A 17,720-nucleotide genomic window follows, 5' to 3' on the forward strand; every position below is an offset into this window, starting at 1 on the left:
CTTTGTCAGACAGCCTAGGATAATCATAGCTTAATGTGTTCATTCTGCTGCTCTTTTCCTAATAATAATGTTAATCCTCTTTATTTGGCATTGCAACGTAGTCCTTTCCCATGAAATGCGTCCTCTGCATTTAACCCATCTCAGCAGGGGGCTGCCACCATGTGGCGCCCGAGTAGAACTCTTGGGCCAAATGTCTTGTTTTGGGACTCGAACAGGGGAGCATGCAGCCTTCCCAGGAAACATGCGCCCTGCTCAAACCACTCAGCCACCACTCCTCCGCCTTATGTACTGCAGTATATCTTTAAAGGTGAAAGGTGTGAGAATGAATATCCCTGATCTGTAGTGTGACTGCGTTAAAACACAGAAACGTGACGTTATCTCTTAGTTCTGGTAATCAGTTACTCCCATATTCTCTGCTGCTGGTCCAGAGGTCATTGCGGAGGTATATCAGTTTAGTTTACTGCTTTCTTTCTGTCTGTCATCTTCCTCTCTGTTTTTGGTTTGTGTGAATGTGAAACCAGAGGACCCATTGTAGCCATGGACTGGGTTAAAGGGTTACAGAAAAACAAGAAGAAAGTCATTGTGAGTATTGTCGGCTGCTTTGAATCAAAGTCAGTGAGGGAAGTTATGATTCAGTTCTAAGATTGAAAGTGTTCTTGAATTAGGAATGCTGAAGTGATATTAGTAGCCTTACTGTATGACGCTGCTAGTAGTACCATCAAAAAGGCTACTACTTCAATCTAAGTGAAAAATGCCAAGTACTTGTAATCCTGCCTTTTTCGACTAGTTTGGTTGGTTTCATTCCTGTTTGACTGATTGTACACTTCAAATTAGCATAAGTAACCATTAATATTTATTCTCTGTTATCGGGAAGACGTAGAGTAAGATATTTAAAATGTCAGTGTTTCCAGTTTTCTATTCAGAAGATTAAAGATAGCAGATGTTGTTGTATTTAGCAGTATGAGTAGTAAATTATGTAAAATGAAAACTAAAACAAGGGAACAAAAACACTTTTTTACTATCAATTCTCTGGGGCTTGTTAACAAAGTAGAATGTCATCCAAAACCTACTTTGTTTCAGCGAATCATTAAAAAAAACAGAAACTCTTAAATTGTGTGAATTCATTATACAGAAAGTGATACAATTCAAGCATTTATGTGTGTTAAGTTTTGTTGGATATGGATTACAGGCAAAGGCCAAAAATCAAACAAAACATTTATTTAGCACAAAATGTATGCCTTTTGACAGCACAACCACATACTGTACAGTGTGCAGACCTGATCAGAGCTCCTTTTGCCTGAATTACTGCATTGACATGCAGCCAGGAATGAAGACCAGCTTGTGGCTTGTTTTTTTTTTTTTTTTTTTTTTTTTTTTTGTGACCGTTAGATTTTCTGAATCGTTGGCTCTTGTCTCCCATATTTCTCATGAAAATACTTAAAACTTTCTTGTTCGGGTTCAGGTAAGCTGAGTCACGTTTGGAATAACCCGGTCTTTCAAGCAGATATTGGTGCTTTTGGCAGTGTGGTCTGATGCCAAGTCCTGCTGAAAAATGAGCAACACTGAGCCGTTTTGTCCAGCCCTTTTTTCTGTTTAAGCCAGTGACGATGGTGGCATAACCCAAAGAATGCAACATGTGTGTGTATGTATCTGTATTTGGTGTCAAAATCCCTTCAAGGCTGCAATTATCCCCGTTACTTATGCACATTTTTTCCTCCCATTCAGCTTTCCCTGAGCATTCTTGGATTAAGCATTTTGAAAAGCTAGCTTCTTTAGCTATGTTTTTTTTTTTTATAGAGTACCCTCTTTGTAGATAGAGGGTCAGCTGTCAAGTCAGCTGTCTTGTTTCTTTTTTTGATAAGCCATGACATGGCCATACAATTTCAGTAATAAGAATGATGTAAAAACGGTATCTGGTAATATTCAGATTTTATCAATAGTGAAATCTGCAGTATGTGGGTCTCCCTCCGGTCCTCCCACCGAGAGGAGACCCAGAGGGAGACCCAGGACACACTGGAGGGACTATGTCTCTCAGCTGGCCTGTGAATGCCTTGGGATTCTCCCAGAAGAGCTAGCCGGGGAGAGGGACGCCTGAGTCTCCCTACTGAGGCTGCTACTCCCACGCCCCAACCCAGGATAAGGAGAAGAGAAAGGATGGATGAAATCTGGATTTTTGTTAGCTGTAAATCATAATCATCAAATTAACAAACACATACTTAATGCATAAAACTGTGTTTTATGCATGTTATGAATTTTGCTTTCTCACTTTAATTACTGAAATAAACTTTGAACAGTTTGAACATTAGACGTGCCTGTAATATAGGATTATGTTCTTCATCGGAATAATCTAGAGTGCAACCAAGTTCAAATACAGTTTTAAAATGTCATATTTATGATTCATAAATGCAAGAAGGAAAGTATTCCCAGCAGCAGTGATATGTTGCGGGGAAAATGCCAGGACGGTTAGCTATGAAAACAGATGCCAATGAAAGCCAGATTTGTTGGAATAACTCTTGAATGTTTCACTCTTTGTCATCGGGTCATTATTTTTATAAAACAGTCTGCCTGCGGCTGATATCGGCAAAAGGTTGCGATTAACTGGTGCGTGTGTTTGTGTTTGACAGATTGGGGTCTCGGCTGTGGTAATCGTGACATTAATCCTTGGTCTCGGACTGGGCCTTGGACTGGATTTGCAGAGATGTAGAGATAAAGGTAATGCCAGAGACATTTAGGCATTCGCTATCACACGTCTACATTTCAAAAGCCAGATGTGTTTCTACACGTTTAAGCACTGCATTAAACCATCAACTAGAAATATTCTTGGAGAAACTCTGAAGGGACCTGCTGCTTGCAGCATAGCTTTTGGTTCTGGTTGAATTGGTCACAATGTCCATCAGATATAAAGGATGAAGAGCTTAAAGTGACGCTCGGTTTGTGTGCATCTCTGTGGTGTTTCATGCAGTCTGATTTGGTGCATGACACAACTGAAGCTTGCATTAAGTTGTTCACGAAGACAGCGGGGACTTCCCTGAACCGTTTGCTTGCCAACCACTCAACAATCCAAATAGTCTGCGTCAGCACGTTTTTTTTAATTTTGCCTGACACCAGTGCCTTTATAAAAATAGACTGACTCAAGTTTTGTTCCTACTATGCTATATATAGATGAAGCCTTTTCAAACATTGTGAATCATAAATACTTGTGACAAAATAATTACATCCTTTAGAGATATACCCCTTCTTTCCAGGAACATTTCTTGTCATGAGTTTGACCTTCATTGTTTCAGTCACCCATAGCTCAGACAAGAAAAAAAAAGCACTGGGCAGTTTTTTCATGCCATGGGCATGATGGAATTTCATTAAATACATTTTTAAAGTTCTCTACTCAAAGTATCTTTGAGTCCCAATATGCAAATAAAAGAAAATGGCAACATCCAGTCTACAGCAGTCAGCCACAATAGTTTAGACAAATTAAAGGTCAATGCAAACTGTTGCAAACAAGCAGCAATATGCATAAAGGGCAGCAAGAAGAAAAAAAGAATATTTGCAGAATTCCTGTTTATATAATATGTGGAAGAGGAAACATGTAGAGTAACGGACATTTTATCTCCTCCCAGAATGTAAGAAGGAGCCAGTGGAGAGATTTGAGATCAGCTTGAGTTTCCTTGGAACTTGTGTGTCATTTTTGTTTTCTTTGGCATCATTGCTCAAATTTTGCAGATATCTGCTTAATAAACAAAAAGGTTTACACAGAACTAGATTTGTTTGCTTATTTAAGGACAACTACTGTTAAAGCTCCAGTGTGTAAGATTTACTCCCAACCAGTGGTGCACTAAATGAATTACAAACAACCTCTGCGTTTAGCGTGTACTAACTACCACAGTATGTGACGATGCCAACAAGAATGTCCTCCATGTATTTGCCACCAAGCTACTGCTAATACGTAGCTAAGAGCTGTGTGAAATGCTTTTTGGTGACCTGCAGACTCGGAGATCATCTGATTAAGTGAGAGGGAGACAAACGTACTAGCTGTCTCTGACGGGAGGATGGAGTAGTTGCTGGACTACACAGCCATGTCTCTAACATGGCAGCAAAATAAACTTCAGTTATATTGAATCGCTTACCTGTACAACTGAACATCCAAATCCATTTTGAGTTCCCGCTCCCTCGTGTCTCCACCTGGTAACAGCTATGCTGATGTAGACTATCATTTCCCCCGATTATTACTTCTTTTTCTTCTCTTGGTTACTTTCTCTTCCCTCTCGTGGGGCAAAGAGTACGGATGGTCCTCCGTTTCAACAGAAAACCACAAATAGAATGATCTACGGTCGTCGATGTTTGTTTTATGGTCCTCACACGGTGACACGTCTTTATATAGAAGATATATAGGTAAAGTGCTTAAGGCTAACAAGTCTGTCCCCTTGCGGCTACTGTAATCAAAAATAATGCCGCAACATGGCCTCCTCCATTGGTTGCACCGCTACCCATGTATTTAGAAACTTATAATTCTAAGCTATGAGAACAATTTTGGTTTTTTTAATGCGTTTGTTATTAGACATTGGCAGAATGTGTGTTTATGAAAGTAATACTTGATTTTTGCTAATAAAAAGCAATATTAGTTACACAATGTTCCTTTAAAGCTATAGCTGGTAATCAGCATAAATACAATATTACTAAGTAACTGCTGCTCAGCTAATTAAAACCCCATTAAAAATTCAAAATAGGCAAAATAATTCTAAAACAAACTATGAAGTTAAAACAACCTAGGACCCTCAAAATCCTCAGTAGGTATAGGTTTTATAATTCATTTTTAAATGTTTTTGTATTCAAGGTTTAAGTGTAGACTCTTCTATTAATTCCGACAGGAATTCTTCCAGTGAGTATTAACAATGAGGCAATTTTTATTTTATTCACAATTTTTCCAAAGGGGAGATTTACTAGGAATTTAAATATTTAAAACTATAAATACATTTTTAATAAATATAATAGTTTTAATTTGAGATTTCTAATGACTTTATGTTTTGTAATTTGTAAAATGCTCAGATTCAGATTTCTGTTTTAGCTGCTTTGAGCTGTTGCCTATTAAATCCTTCTAAAAGTTTACTTTTTGAATCCTTAAAGTATGAAAAAATAGGCAAATCTGGAGTTGGGTGACTGATGGATTCCCAAAACAAATTATGCTTAGGGCCCCTTTTAGCCTCAATCCAGCCCTGCACACATGATGATGAGGGGCAGCAAAGACATTTCAGTCAGACCAACTACATGTTATCGTGGTCCTCCTGAGATGCTCCGAAAACGAAATCAGACTAAACTGAATTTAAAAACACAAAACTGAATCTAAACATTTCTTTAAAAAAAATTAAACAAAAAAATTAAATACAAAAAAAAATTACAAAACTGAAAAAAAAAAAACATAGTCATTTAGGTTTTGACTTATTACGGGCAGTTAAATTGTGAAACCAATCTTTTCACATTGTGTTTTTCCAAAGCCTCCATTGTCTTTATGACGTGTTATATAATCCTGCGTAGTGTTTTCAACTGTGAGGAATGTCACCTTGTATTGCTTGTCTGTAAGGTGTCATACTTCCTCGCGGGTGGTTCACACCCAAATACTGGCTGAGGTGCAGCTCACGTGTGGGTTGGGAGGCTGAAACTGTTGAATGACTAGTTGTCATACAGTGTCATTCTTGGTATCATGTATAAAACGAAAAAGAAACAGGCTTGTGTTGTTTCTGTGAGTAAAACCGCAAGTGAACCCAGGATACGCTCCCAGCAACCTTTTTCCCTCCCTAATTTAATTAACTTTCATATGGTTCGTGATTGCTATGCCCATGTATTTTGAGGCGTAAGAAATACAAAAAAAATAAATAAACAACAACTGTGAAAACGATTTGTGTTCCTTATATTTATGAGACTGATGTTCTTTTAAAAAAAAGAGACTTGAAATAATCTATTTATAATACAAGTATAAAAAATTAAGCAAATTGGGGAATTTATTAAACACGCTAAACCTAAATAATAGAAATAAGCAAATTTCTGTTTCTGAATCAGGATCAGGCCTAAAAAACATATGGCATGGTCTAATTATTTGGAAGCAAAGTAAAGAGGAGGAAGGAAATGGTCACGTTTGAGGAAACTATGCTAGCAACCGTTATTACTTGTAGTAACCGACTCTGACGCTGATGTGAGTCAGATTCATGAGGGGGTTACTTTGGATCGAACATCAGTTTCACTCTGGAAATGGATACCTGTTTGTTCCAGTATGATCTTTTTGCTCCTTGATACAACGCCATGCGTAGGTGTTTGACATTTGGGTGAAGTGGTGGAAGGTATGCACCAATGCAAGAATACAATATGAAAACTGAAAAACTGATTCATGATTTTGGAAGCTGCAAATGCAACAACCAGAATTTCAATATTTTCTTAATTAATAATGAAATGGATAAATAAGATACTGTGATTTGTAATCTTATTAATGAAAATCATCCCTCTTTTTCCCCCATCTCCCTGACGTGTGATGAACTGAAATGACGAAAGCGTGTTGCTTCTTGCAGTGCCGCCCCAGACATCCTGCAAGAGCAGATGCTACCAGCCTTATGACGATGAAATCCCTGGCTGCAGGTGCGACACCAGCTGTAACGCCACAAACAGCTGTTGCCACGATTACCATGACATCTGCATGGCTCCGAGTAAGAAAGCGTCACTGATTTTACTCTAACATTTACCATTGGATTACACAAGTTCAGAACATCAGTATACAAATACAATTTAGAGTTAAACTAAGACAGATCTTTTTTTTTTCTTGTCCTGCCTGCAAAAGAGCATACATTTATTCTCCTGTACACTTTTCTTTTAGTGTGCAGTGTTGTTTTTGACCTCATCACTGTTCCATGCAGCCCAGCAGTGGGAATGTTCGAGGATACGCTGTGGCGAAGAAAGGCTGACGGAGAGCAAATGCCATTGCGATGATGACTGCATGTCTGCAGGAGATTGCTGCTCCAACTACAAACACATCTGTCACGGTAAGACTTCATGGCGTTAGACCACGTAGCCCCCTTGGGAAAGAAGTGAACAATTCTTAGGAGGCTGGCTCCCTGCTTTAATTAGGAGCTGCATTAAAGCACAAAGCTAGGAAATTGGAGGGAAAGTGGCAGTCTACACGTCTACAGGAGTTCAACTTAACCTGGAAAAATGTTCTGCTGCAACAAATGATAATGAGGATAATCATAGGTTTTTGTTTTTTTTAGCACAGTTGCCAAACCCTGTTGAGCAATCCATTACCTCAGCTTTTAGGTGTTAATAACTTTATGGGATTCAGTTGATTCTGTTAAATGAAAATCATTAGACTAATCCTCCCCGAGCATAATTACTCTGTCCTCAGTTAGTGAGGCAGCATTGGAGGCATCTGTAAAACCTGCTCTCTTTGGACTCTTTTGGTCCAGCTTTCTGGTTGATCAACGACATCAGCTTTGTTTAAACCGTCAACTTGAATATTGGACCAAATCCCAATGAAAGTATTCAACAAAGGGTTCCCATTTAATTACTGCCCCCATTTAAATTATAATGAATCTATTCTTAGAACAGATATATACCACGGGCTTTTAAGTTAGCTGTGATTAAATATTTACAAAAGAAACCCGATGAGGATCACTTGATAAATTGCCGACCTAAATCTAATCTTTCTTTCTTATCTGAAACGCTTGAGAAAATAAGTCCTTATCAACTGCTTGAAGAGGTTCAGTCAGTTTTCAGAGCTCAGCATTGTCCAATGAGTGAATGGAGTGAATGTTGCAAATTCATGACTCGCTGCAATCTGCTGGGTTTCTTTAGATGGAAAACCTTTTAACCAGTTAGAATAATTAAGTGAAATTGTGTCCATTGGTTAAGATAAGACAAGATAAGATAAGACTTTATTGATCTCACAGTGGAGAAATTCACTTGTCACATCGGCTCAATAATCAAAAGAAGGTGCCAAAAGGAGGAAAAGGTGCATAAGGTATATACAGTGTGTCCACATACAGTGGATCGAAAAAGAAATAGAAATAAAAAAAGGAAATAAAGCAAAGATTTAGGATAACTTCCGTACATTCAAGGTGACTTATATACATATGGATTTGACGTTGTACATTAAAGTGGTACCAGGTAAAGAACAACAGTGAGGTAGTGAGATAACTATAACAGCTGAAGTCACTTATTTAACAGGATCATTGCACAGGATATTAAATAGTAATTGGCAACCAGGACCAATTAGAATGTATGTGCTTGACTTGGAATCTGTATGACTCCATTTGAAAGGACTTTTTCTTTATTGTAAAGTGCCTTGAGATGACATATTGTGAACTTGGGCTGTATAGATAAACTTCTTTGAACTGAATATTTGACAAATGCAATTTACAGATGAAAAGAAAAATGTTTGTTTTCTTGGTAAATTTTTGTCATGAAGCCTCGGTTGCAATGCTGCCCGTTAAAAATTTGGGAATATATCTTACTTTACCCTTTGACTCATTTGTCATGTTTGACAAATGAGTCAAAACGTGACTCCACGTGAGCCAGAGATGTTTTTTTTTTCCATGTCAAGTCTCACAAGGTTTGATTACATGTCTAAGCCGAGTGTGAACTCTTTATTTTATTTTTTTCCTTTTTTCGACTTGAGTCAAAATCTCAAACTCAAATTGTCATTTCTGACATGAGTTAAGGCACCGAGGAAAAAACGTGCAGGAGTTCACCTCAGCTGTGAAGCTTGGACACAAGTGAGTTTACAAGGCACACGAGAAACTTCCGGATAACAATAAAACAGCGAGTTGGTCTTCTAGGTTGATGTGATGACCCGTTAAAAACACATTATCAAGCGCTTGTGCAGCACTTGGATAAGGTTTAAAAGGATCCGTTCATGTAGATAAGGTTTAAAGACTTCATATAAGTTAAACCATTTACCTTTTGAATTGCCACGTGGGGCGGGACCTTCTGTCAGGATTATTAGGGTGAAAAATAACTGTACAAACATTGACATGCACACAGTGAGCATTGAACATTTTGGGGTGAAGCCCGAGAACCCAACAGAAACACTTGTTTTCTTCTGTGCCATAATTCCTCATTATTGCGCATTAAATAATTTAATGCTGTTCATGTTTCGCTATAGGGGAGACAGAGTGGGTGGAGGATCAATGTGAGGACTTGTCAACTCCCAAATGTCCAGCAGGGTAAGCATATGTGCAATTGGTGAATGATTAAAAGCATTATTAAATGCTTTTAATAGGTTTTGTTGCATTTTATCACACTTATTCTTCTTTTGGCCATTTTTAATGAGGTGTTTTGCAGAACCCCCAGCCAAATACTTTCACAATCGAAAAGATCTTGTGCAAGAATACTATTGTAAAAATGTGTTTTATGGCAATAGCCCTAAATTTGGATGCGATTGCATCCATGGCCAGGAAGATATAATCCACTCTGCATAGCTGTCTACTTAAAGCCCTCCTTTCTGTTCACTGACAGCAGCTTCATATCTTATCAGTGTGTTTATGTTAATGTTTATTTGAAGTAACTTTTCCTGTGCTATTTTTTTCTCTCTCTCTCTCTCTCTCTCGCAGCTTTAAGCGACAGCCGCTGCTGCTGGTGTCTCTGGATGGACTGAGGGCCGAGTACCTGCAGACGTGGAGTGATCTCATCCCTGTTTTGGACAAACTCAGTAATGGCCAAACCTATTACTCTGTGCTGTGTTGATGTACATCAGAAACGTTATGTTTACGTGCAAACCAATGATGTAATACATTTTCTTCTCATGAAGCACTCCTTTGAGTTTCCTGAGAAGGAACAACATTTTAAAGGAAGACCAGTAAATAGAGACTGCATTCACTTATCCTCTCAAGTTAATTCCGACTGTAAACTGAAAGGAAATGTGTTATACATTTTCCAACGTAACAGGATCTCTCATTATCCTGACTTTAGTTAGTTCAGTTGTAAGTAACTGGTTCCTCACAAATTAAATCAAGCTTGTTTGAGTACATGATTTATTTAACTGTCAGTCTGTTGTGTGCAATAACCACATGTGGGACTTCTATAACTCCCATTATCGACAGTGAAGCACACTGTGCCCCCCTGCCAAGGAATGCTTGAATGGAACAAATTAACTCAGTATTACCGTACAAAGTTTAGGTTGTCTTGTCATCTGCAGGAAATTGTGGGACATCGGCTCCCTACATGCAGGCAGCATTTCCAAGCAAGACTTTCCCTAATCACTACACGATTGTTACGGTAAAGACGCCTACAAAACAACACATGCACATGTAAAAATTTAACATATAAAAGGAGTTAAAAAATGCACTTCTGGGAGTGTACAGTAATGACTTAAAATGACTAAATTTAACACATTAGAATACATATAATTAATTTTAGATATTCCATGTCAAATGTAAACTGTTTATAAAGTAGCTTGTACATCACAGTGTTTAACGCTGAATTGCTTGAACATGTTATTTTGGATGTTGATTCAAATTCACTGAAATACGTATGTCAGCTCTGAGTAAAAAGAAATCCAGGCGGTTTTCAGGAAATGATCTCCATAGATACGGGGCATCTGTTTATTTCCAGTGCAACTGGCCGCATGTCTTTACTTCAATATTTATAATTTCCTAACTGCGGGCGAGTAAAGTCAAAATATGCAAGCAGACGTCGCAGGATGACTCGCTAAGAAATTTCGATGTGCACTGTCAACAGTGCGTTGCGTAGATGGTTACGGTGGAGTCATACACACAACAGAAAACCCAAGCACATTTTTGCATAACAGGAAATGTAACTCCTGGCAAATGTATTCATACCTCTGGAATTAAGTATTTTGCCATTAGACAAACATGAAGTAAGGCATAACTGGTAAGTGGAAAGAAAAGCCATTAAGGGTTTTCATTTTTTATTATTATTATTTTTTGGAAAACCCCCATTCACTTGAAATACAAACAAAGTCCTTTAGGATCTAACAGGAAAAGACGGTGGTGGATTTGACATTTATACTGCAAAGGAGAATGTGCAAAACATCAGATACCAGTGAATCTCAAGCCCTGCTAAAGGTTCTCCAATGATTTATCTCTGTACTTTGACTTGTCCAACACACACAGTACACAGCATCTCGTCTGCAGTCTTGGCCTCGTCTGAGAAGAGCAGTTTCTTCCACGTGTTTGCCCTTCATAATTTATGGCAATCTGCAAAGGAGACCTCTTTCTTTCAACAATGGCTTTCTGTTTGACCACTCTTCCATAAAGACTGCGGTGTAGGACTAATAGTGGTCTTTACATTCCCCCACCTGAATCTCCATAGCTCCTCCAGAGTTACCATGGGCTCTATGATGGCCTGCTGGTCTCTCTTCATTTTCAGATGATGAAATGATGAATTGAACAATTTTGCACTAGGCTTAAAAAAAATCAAAAAAAACTTGGGATGCTGTTTAATAACCTAACCATGTGTTAACTTTAATCCTGACATGTAAACTGTGTTCCTCTTCTTCAAGGGGATGTTTGTTCCCTAATGCTCTCTTCCAAACCGCTAAAGCCTTGACAGAACACCTTTCTTTATTGGGTTTAAGTTCCACTGAGATGGGCTGATGATTTGTCTTCTCAAGCCGGTTAGTTGGCAGATGTTCAATACAAATGCCTCCTCAGAGGGGCTATTGCCCAATTCCTGGAATGTAATTTATCTCGGTTGAACTGTCTGAATCAGAACATTGAAGGGAATTCCAAGGAAGCCGTTATTAGAAACCTCGCAGGGGAGTCCTTGATCTCAGTGACACCACCTTGAAGAACTGCATTTTTTTACTGTTGGGCAACACTAAACTATGGCAGAAGGTGTTGCTACAGTATGTGACTCACTAAAAAAAAAAAAAAAAACAAGAATCTAAACCAATATCAGTGAATAATTCCTTTTAGATTAGTCATTTAAGAGTGTTCGCTCTGATTCACCACGTTACACTGTATTTGTCACAATACCCTCGTTTCACTGTTTAGGGTCTGTATCCAGAGTCCAACGGTTTGATTGACAACAACATGTACGATCCAGTGTTCGATGCCTCTTTCAGCCTGTCCAACTCAGAGAAAAACAACCCAGCCTGGTACCTCGGACAACCTGTGAGTCCTTCTCCCAGGCTCAAAGAGTTAGGCTTCTACTGAATTGTTCTTTTTCATATTTTCTTTTGTTACCAATTTTTTGTTTTTTGATTGTAATTGGACATTGTGTCAATCATTCAGAGATGCAGGCAGGAGTTAAAGATGGGAAGGACCCGCATCAGTAACACATCGTGTCCTGTTTGTCTCCACAGGTTTGGCACACAGCTAAGCATCACGGTCTGAAATCGGGGACGTATTTTTGGCCAGGGTCAGACGTCAAAATTAATGGAAGCTTTCCTGACATCTACCAACCTTACAATAGGTAAGCTGGGTTCAGAAAAGTTTTTATCGACTTCGTCAAATAGCAAAGGTGAAATCAATCTTAGCAAAACCCGACTTGGAGAAACTAGTCCATGCTTTTATCGCAGTTTGTCTTGACTACTGTAATGCACTGGATGTATGCATTGCAGCTTGTGCAGAACTCTGCTGCTCGTGTGTTAGCCTAGACCCGTAGGCACGAGCATATTACTCCCATCCTAGTGTTGCTTTACTGGCTCACTGTGTGCTACAGAATTCATTTTAAGCTTTTATTATTTGTTTTAAAATAACCTTGCTCCACCAGAGCTGATTTAGCCTGACTGCCCACCCCGACCCCTTAGATCAGCTGATCGGCTGCTGCTGACGGTCCCTCAAACTAGGCTGAAGCTCAGATGTGACGGAGCATTTGCTGTTGGTGCTCCTAAGTTATGGAATAACTTACCATTGAGGACCCTCCTCTGTTCATGTTTTTAAATCTCTTTAATACGATGGGATCTTGTTGTGTACGTCATTTTAAAATATTCTTGCCGTGAACCTGGGTTTTAGCTTTTGATGTTGTGTTTTTAACTTGTTTTTTAACCTTTTCTTGTTGTAATGTACAGCACTTTGGTCACCAATGTGGTTTTTAAAATGTGCTTTAGAAATAAAGCTGATTGATTGATTGATTGATTTATTGATTGATTGATTGATTGATTGACTGACTGACTGACTGACTGACTGACTGACTGACTGACTGACTGACTGTGGAGTGCATTGAACAGTCTTAAAGCTGTAACAGGTTTTTTAACCAAAGTCATGAGCAGTAGTAGGGAACACTTTGTGGTGATTCTCTATTCTTTGCCATTCATCCTAAATGTTGCTGGGCAAAGCATGCTGTGGAAGCATGCCTTGTTGTGGTACGTCGTGCTAATCTCTCTGGCCTGTGGTATCCCATGTTACTTATTAAACTTTTCAGTGTTATCTGAGACCCTGGCTGATCCAATGACTTGCTGACGAATTTTCCTCTTGAAATCAAGGCTTTATCAGGGCTACTAAAGTACAGTGAAGCAACGGGTGGGATGTTTCAGCGCACTGAATCAGAACTCACAGCGAAGTCTGGTCTGTGTTGCTGGTCTAAATTCAGTTTTTTTTATTTGGGAGGAATTATGAAGATAATATCTTACTCATCACATCTCCTCCAGTAGTGGATCTTTACCATAGATAAAGCAATCAATAACAGTCTCTAGTACTGTTTTTCCTACCTCTAAAACCCAACAGCCTCCAGTTCTGGAGGAGAAATTGAACACAGATTATATAAGATTAAACCAAGATTAAAGATGGAGTTTGCAATTGCTGAATAAAGTGTGATTAGATTTAACCATGTTAAAGTGCTGAATTGATTGATTTCTACATTTTTTGGCTGAACTATTGTTGAGCTGCTACTGAAAGATATTTGTCCAAGGCTCTGTCAACTCATTTTTGTTCATTCCTGGCACATAAGGTCTAGTTTTGTGAGGAAGTATAATAATCAGCTCCAGTCAATTCTGCAAACTATTAACATATAATCAGCAGAGGGCAGGCTAATAGCTATTGACCAGAAATTGCTTGCATGCTTGCTTTGTGTTCTTTTGAGTATATTGACGTCACTGCCATTAAGTCCTAATCATTTCAGAGGTTAGGAAACTGAGGAAATCACATGAGACTAGAAAAATAAAGTCATTTCCACCAAAAAAGTGTTACTGGCCCAGCTGGAGTATTTTTTGGTGGCGTTTGAACTCTTTGCATTTGGAACAAATGATTAAGATCATTGTGTCAGTTTACACATCTACCAGTTTCCTGAAGAGAGAAGCTGTATTCGGTGTTCACAAAATAGACTGTTGGTTAAATTATGACTGCACAACATTGCCCTGATGACACCAGTTTAGGTGAACCCATATATTTTATACCCCCCGCTACGCTTTTGCATATCAGTCTCTCAATTCAATTCCGCAAGTAGAGACAATGCCATAGAAAATTATTCTTATTGGTCATACATCGCCTATCCTTGCAATGGTTACTGCAGCTTGCACATACTATTGTGCAGCAATATTAATATTTCAACACAACTGTGAGTCAAACATTACAGCAATGTAAACATTAAATAAACATTTCCTCTGAACAGGGGAGGGATCCGCAAGGACAATGAGGAGGTTGACAAAACCAGGCACATTCTATCAGAAATAGTAGAGCGTCTCAAGTTCTGTGGTGCATTTGAACTTGCAGCCATTATAAAAAACGAAAGCTTAGAAAATCCGAGTGTTTTTTTAGAGGATCGGTGGATTTTGTCGTATCACTGTCAAAAACATCCCAGACTTCAACCACAGAGTTATTGAGAAATTTGCTTCTCTCAAAGATAGACGGGCAAAAGTTTACACTTTGCACACACTGACATTGTGCTGAAGAGATTATTTCAAGTAGTCGTGAAGTCCTAGTATAAATAAAAAAGTAATGAAGGTCAATGTGTAGTTTTAATCTCTAAAACAATTTTTGGTAGGAGACTTAAGAGTCTTAGAGCTATTTTGATATTTAACTCATATGTTCTCAAATTATGTTTGCTATGGAATATGCATATAGTTTCAATATAGTGAAACAGGGCCAGGAAGGCTGAAGTAACTTGGCCTCTCTGTAAAAAAGCAGAAGAAGATCTGTTCACTTTTAGTCTTCCTGTAAGGCCAACTCTGACTTTTTATCTTTGGGTGGAAATATTCGAAGCATCTCTGTTTGAACAGATGTTAACCTTATCAGCCTAGGTCTTACGTTAAGATATTCAGCTGTGACGTGCTTTCCTGGCATTTTTTTAATCTAAACCCTAAACTCTAAATATGGCATGTTTTCAACGTTTATTTTTCAGATGGCAGCTATTTACACCACATTTATGTCCACTTGGTGTTTTTATCTGGTGTCTTGACGTCAATTCGTGGCATATTTTTTTCCAGTGAAGGGGAAGTTCATGACTGGTGAGGTACTGATGCCTCTAGAGTCATATCTATGAACATATGAACCCAAAATAAATTCTTATGCTAATTTGGCCTTAACTGAAAGATTTACATATTTTAAAAGTTTGTAATGATCCATTAATCAATTCAATGTTGTTCAACAATATGATGGATTGAATCTTTTTTAAAAAAAGATTCTGTCATTTTTGTCCTTTATTAAAATTGAAAATTCTAAATATTTGTATATTAAGTCATAATCTTTGTTTGCCTTCATTTATAAAAGTCTGACTGTGTCAATGGGGATAATTGTCAAGGAGGACAGTAAACCTGGATCGATCCCAATCCGACAATATATCTTCAGTGTTTTTAGTGCATAGAAAATATATAAAAATAAAACATGACATTTAAAAGGGACATATAGTGCAAAATCCACTTTTTTTAGCCCTTGAAAACTTTTTGTTGTGTACTTGAGTCTTTAGAAATGCAGAAAAGTTGAAAGTAGTCTATCTAGGTGCTGCGTACATATGACCCAAAAATAATTTGCATGTTTTTCTGGCCGTTCAATTTACTCTGTCTTCCATTACAGAACAATTATGTCATTGTATTTCCTACAGGACTGCTAAACAAGATCTTGGAAGTTTTGTAGCCATTTTGTTGAACAAGCAGAAGGCTATCAAAGCTACATGTGGATAAGTCAAAAAGTTCTGTTGCTCATTACACCATACCTTAGTATCCTAGAAAAATGGCCGAACGGGGTGGAGTGGAACACTCTGCAACCTGCAGGGGGCAGGGTATAAAATGCCTCCTTTAGATTTAAAGAGACAGCTCCAAAACAAGCTGCTCTAACAGGTACCTCAGAACAGGTGTAAAAGGAGGGAACATGGGGGGAATTGACTCAGAGTTTGGAGCTAAAAATTATAATTTCACTTCATATAGCCTGCAACTGAATGATTGTAATGTAAAAAAGGATGAACTAAAAAGCACGATATGTCACATTTTTAAAACATGGAAAGCAGAAAAGGCAGCAACCTTGTTGCATCCAAACTTTATGGATGTACCATTCGGGCTGATAATAGTGGGTTACCATTGAAAAAGAAAATCTTTCAGCTTTCTGAGTTGGCCATCCTCTCTCTCTTATAGTTCCTGTTTCCACTGAAAATCCATCTTAGAATAATTCTTTAATTTTGAGATGTAATCTTTTGTCAGAATGAATTTAAATGAGAGCACCATTAAACCTGTCAGCGCATAGAAGAAGATCACATAGTGATGTTTACTCCGGGGTTGAGCACTGCTTCTATCATTGTGGCATGGTACTTTTTCTTCACCCTGTACATTTTTACGGCTCATTTATGGCAGAATAGATTATGTCACGCAACTTCATTAAATATATTAGACAGACTTTTGAATGTGTGCTACATGTGTAATCAATCATGTATAATGACAAGACAACGATGGGAATGTGTCCGCTGCCTGGCGTATACTGCCTACCTCCTGTAGTGAAAGTAAAGATGTTATACATGTTTTTCACGTTAGTTTTAAATCATAAACGTGTGTGCGCTGACGTTTTATGTGCTCGACAAAAACAATGATATGCATCATTTTAAAGTGGAACAACAATTGCACATTGACATATATAAGAATGTACAGTGTATGCAGTGTATAAGTGTAGGATTAATCATAATTCATCCTATTTACACAGATGCCCCTAAATAAAATAGTGTAACGGACAGCTTTTAGAAGTCACCTAATTACTAACATAGACCATCTGTGTGGAGGAAATCTAATACCGCATGTCACCCTGTATGCATTATGCTCGTCATAAACCCGAGTGGTGGCAGCATCATGCTGTTTTTTCTTCAACTAGGTTAGTCATGTGTCAGAACTGTCCAGTCAAAGCCAAGGAAGTAGGGGCTGCTGCAGTAAATAGGCTCAGGCTATTGTGCACTGTATTATAGTTTTTTTATTAATATTGTTACAGCTCATTTAATTGATATTGTCGGTGTATAATGTAATTTGCTAAAATTGTGGTGAACATTTTTAATTATTTAAAACAGAACAGTGTCTCAAATGGTCTTTCCAACAAAGGGAAAGACCATTTATTCACACTTTATTCAGCAATTGGCTCTACTACTACTGAGCATTTTTCTTTTGAATAAACTTTACATACACAAGTGCACTTTTACAAACAACCACAGGTGCTTGGTTCCAAGTCCTTATAGATTCACTTCCATACAGTAAACCCTTATGTTTATCTTCAGCTACCACTTTATACATGTCGTATTAAATAATACTACATATACTTCAGCGATGGTGTCAAGGTGTTACTTTATTGTATCTGTAATACTATATCCATTGGTTGTGC

General features: G+C 38.1%; 1 protein-coding gene across 2 annotated transcripts in view; it reads left to right on the forward strand.

Moving 5' to 3' along the window:
* The first annotated feature begins 224 nt into the window (after window positions 1-224).
* Window positions 225-17,720, forward strand: part of LOC105916450 (venom phosphodiesterase 1) — a 65,368-nt gene continuing 47,872 nt past the window's right edge. Inside the window, exons 1-9 of one of the 2 annotated variants that reach the window (XM_036145501.1) lie at window positions 225-582; window positions 2,625-2,712; window positions 6,552-6,686; window positions 6,894-7,019; window positions 9,137-9,197; window positions 9,585-9,682; window positions 10,169-10,248; window positions 11,988-12,107; window positions 12,299-12,408. In XM_036145501.1, coding sequence (XP_036001394.1) covers window positions 538-582; window positions 2,625-2,712; window positions 6,552-6,686; window positions 6,894-7,019; window positions 9,137-9,197; window positions 9,585-9,682; window positions 10,169-10,248; window positions 11,988-12,107; window positions 12,299-12,408 — 863 coding nt within the window. In that variant the 5' untranslated portion in view covers window positions 225-537. The remainder of the gene's footprint in view (window positions 583-2,624; window positions 2,713-6,551; window positions 6,687-6,893; window positions 7,020-9,136; window positions 9,198-9,584; window positions 9,683-10,168; window positions 10,249-11,987; window positions 12,108-12,298; window positions 12,409-17,720) is intronic. The other variant, XM_012850979.3, reaches the window with a different exon arrangement.

Source organism: Fundulus heteroclitus, chromosome 13 (genome assembly GCF_011125445.2).
Source record: "Fundulus heteroclitus isolate FHET01 chromosome 13, MU-UCD_Fhet_4.1, whole genome shotgun sequence".
NCBI classification, from domain to species: Eukaryota; Metazoa; Chordata; class Actinopteri; order Cyprinodontiformes; family Fundulidae; genus Fundulus; species Fundulus heteroclitus.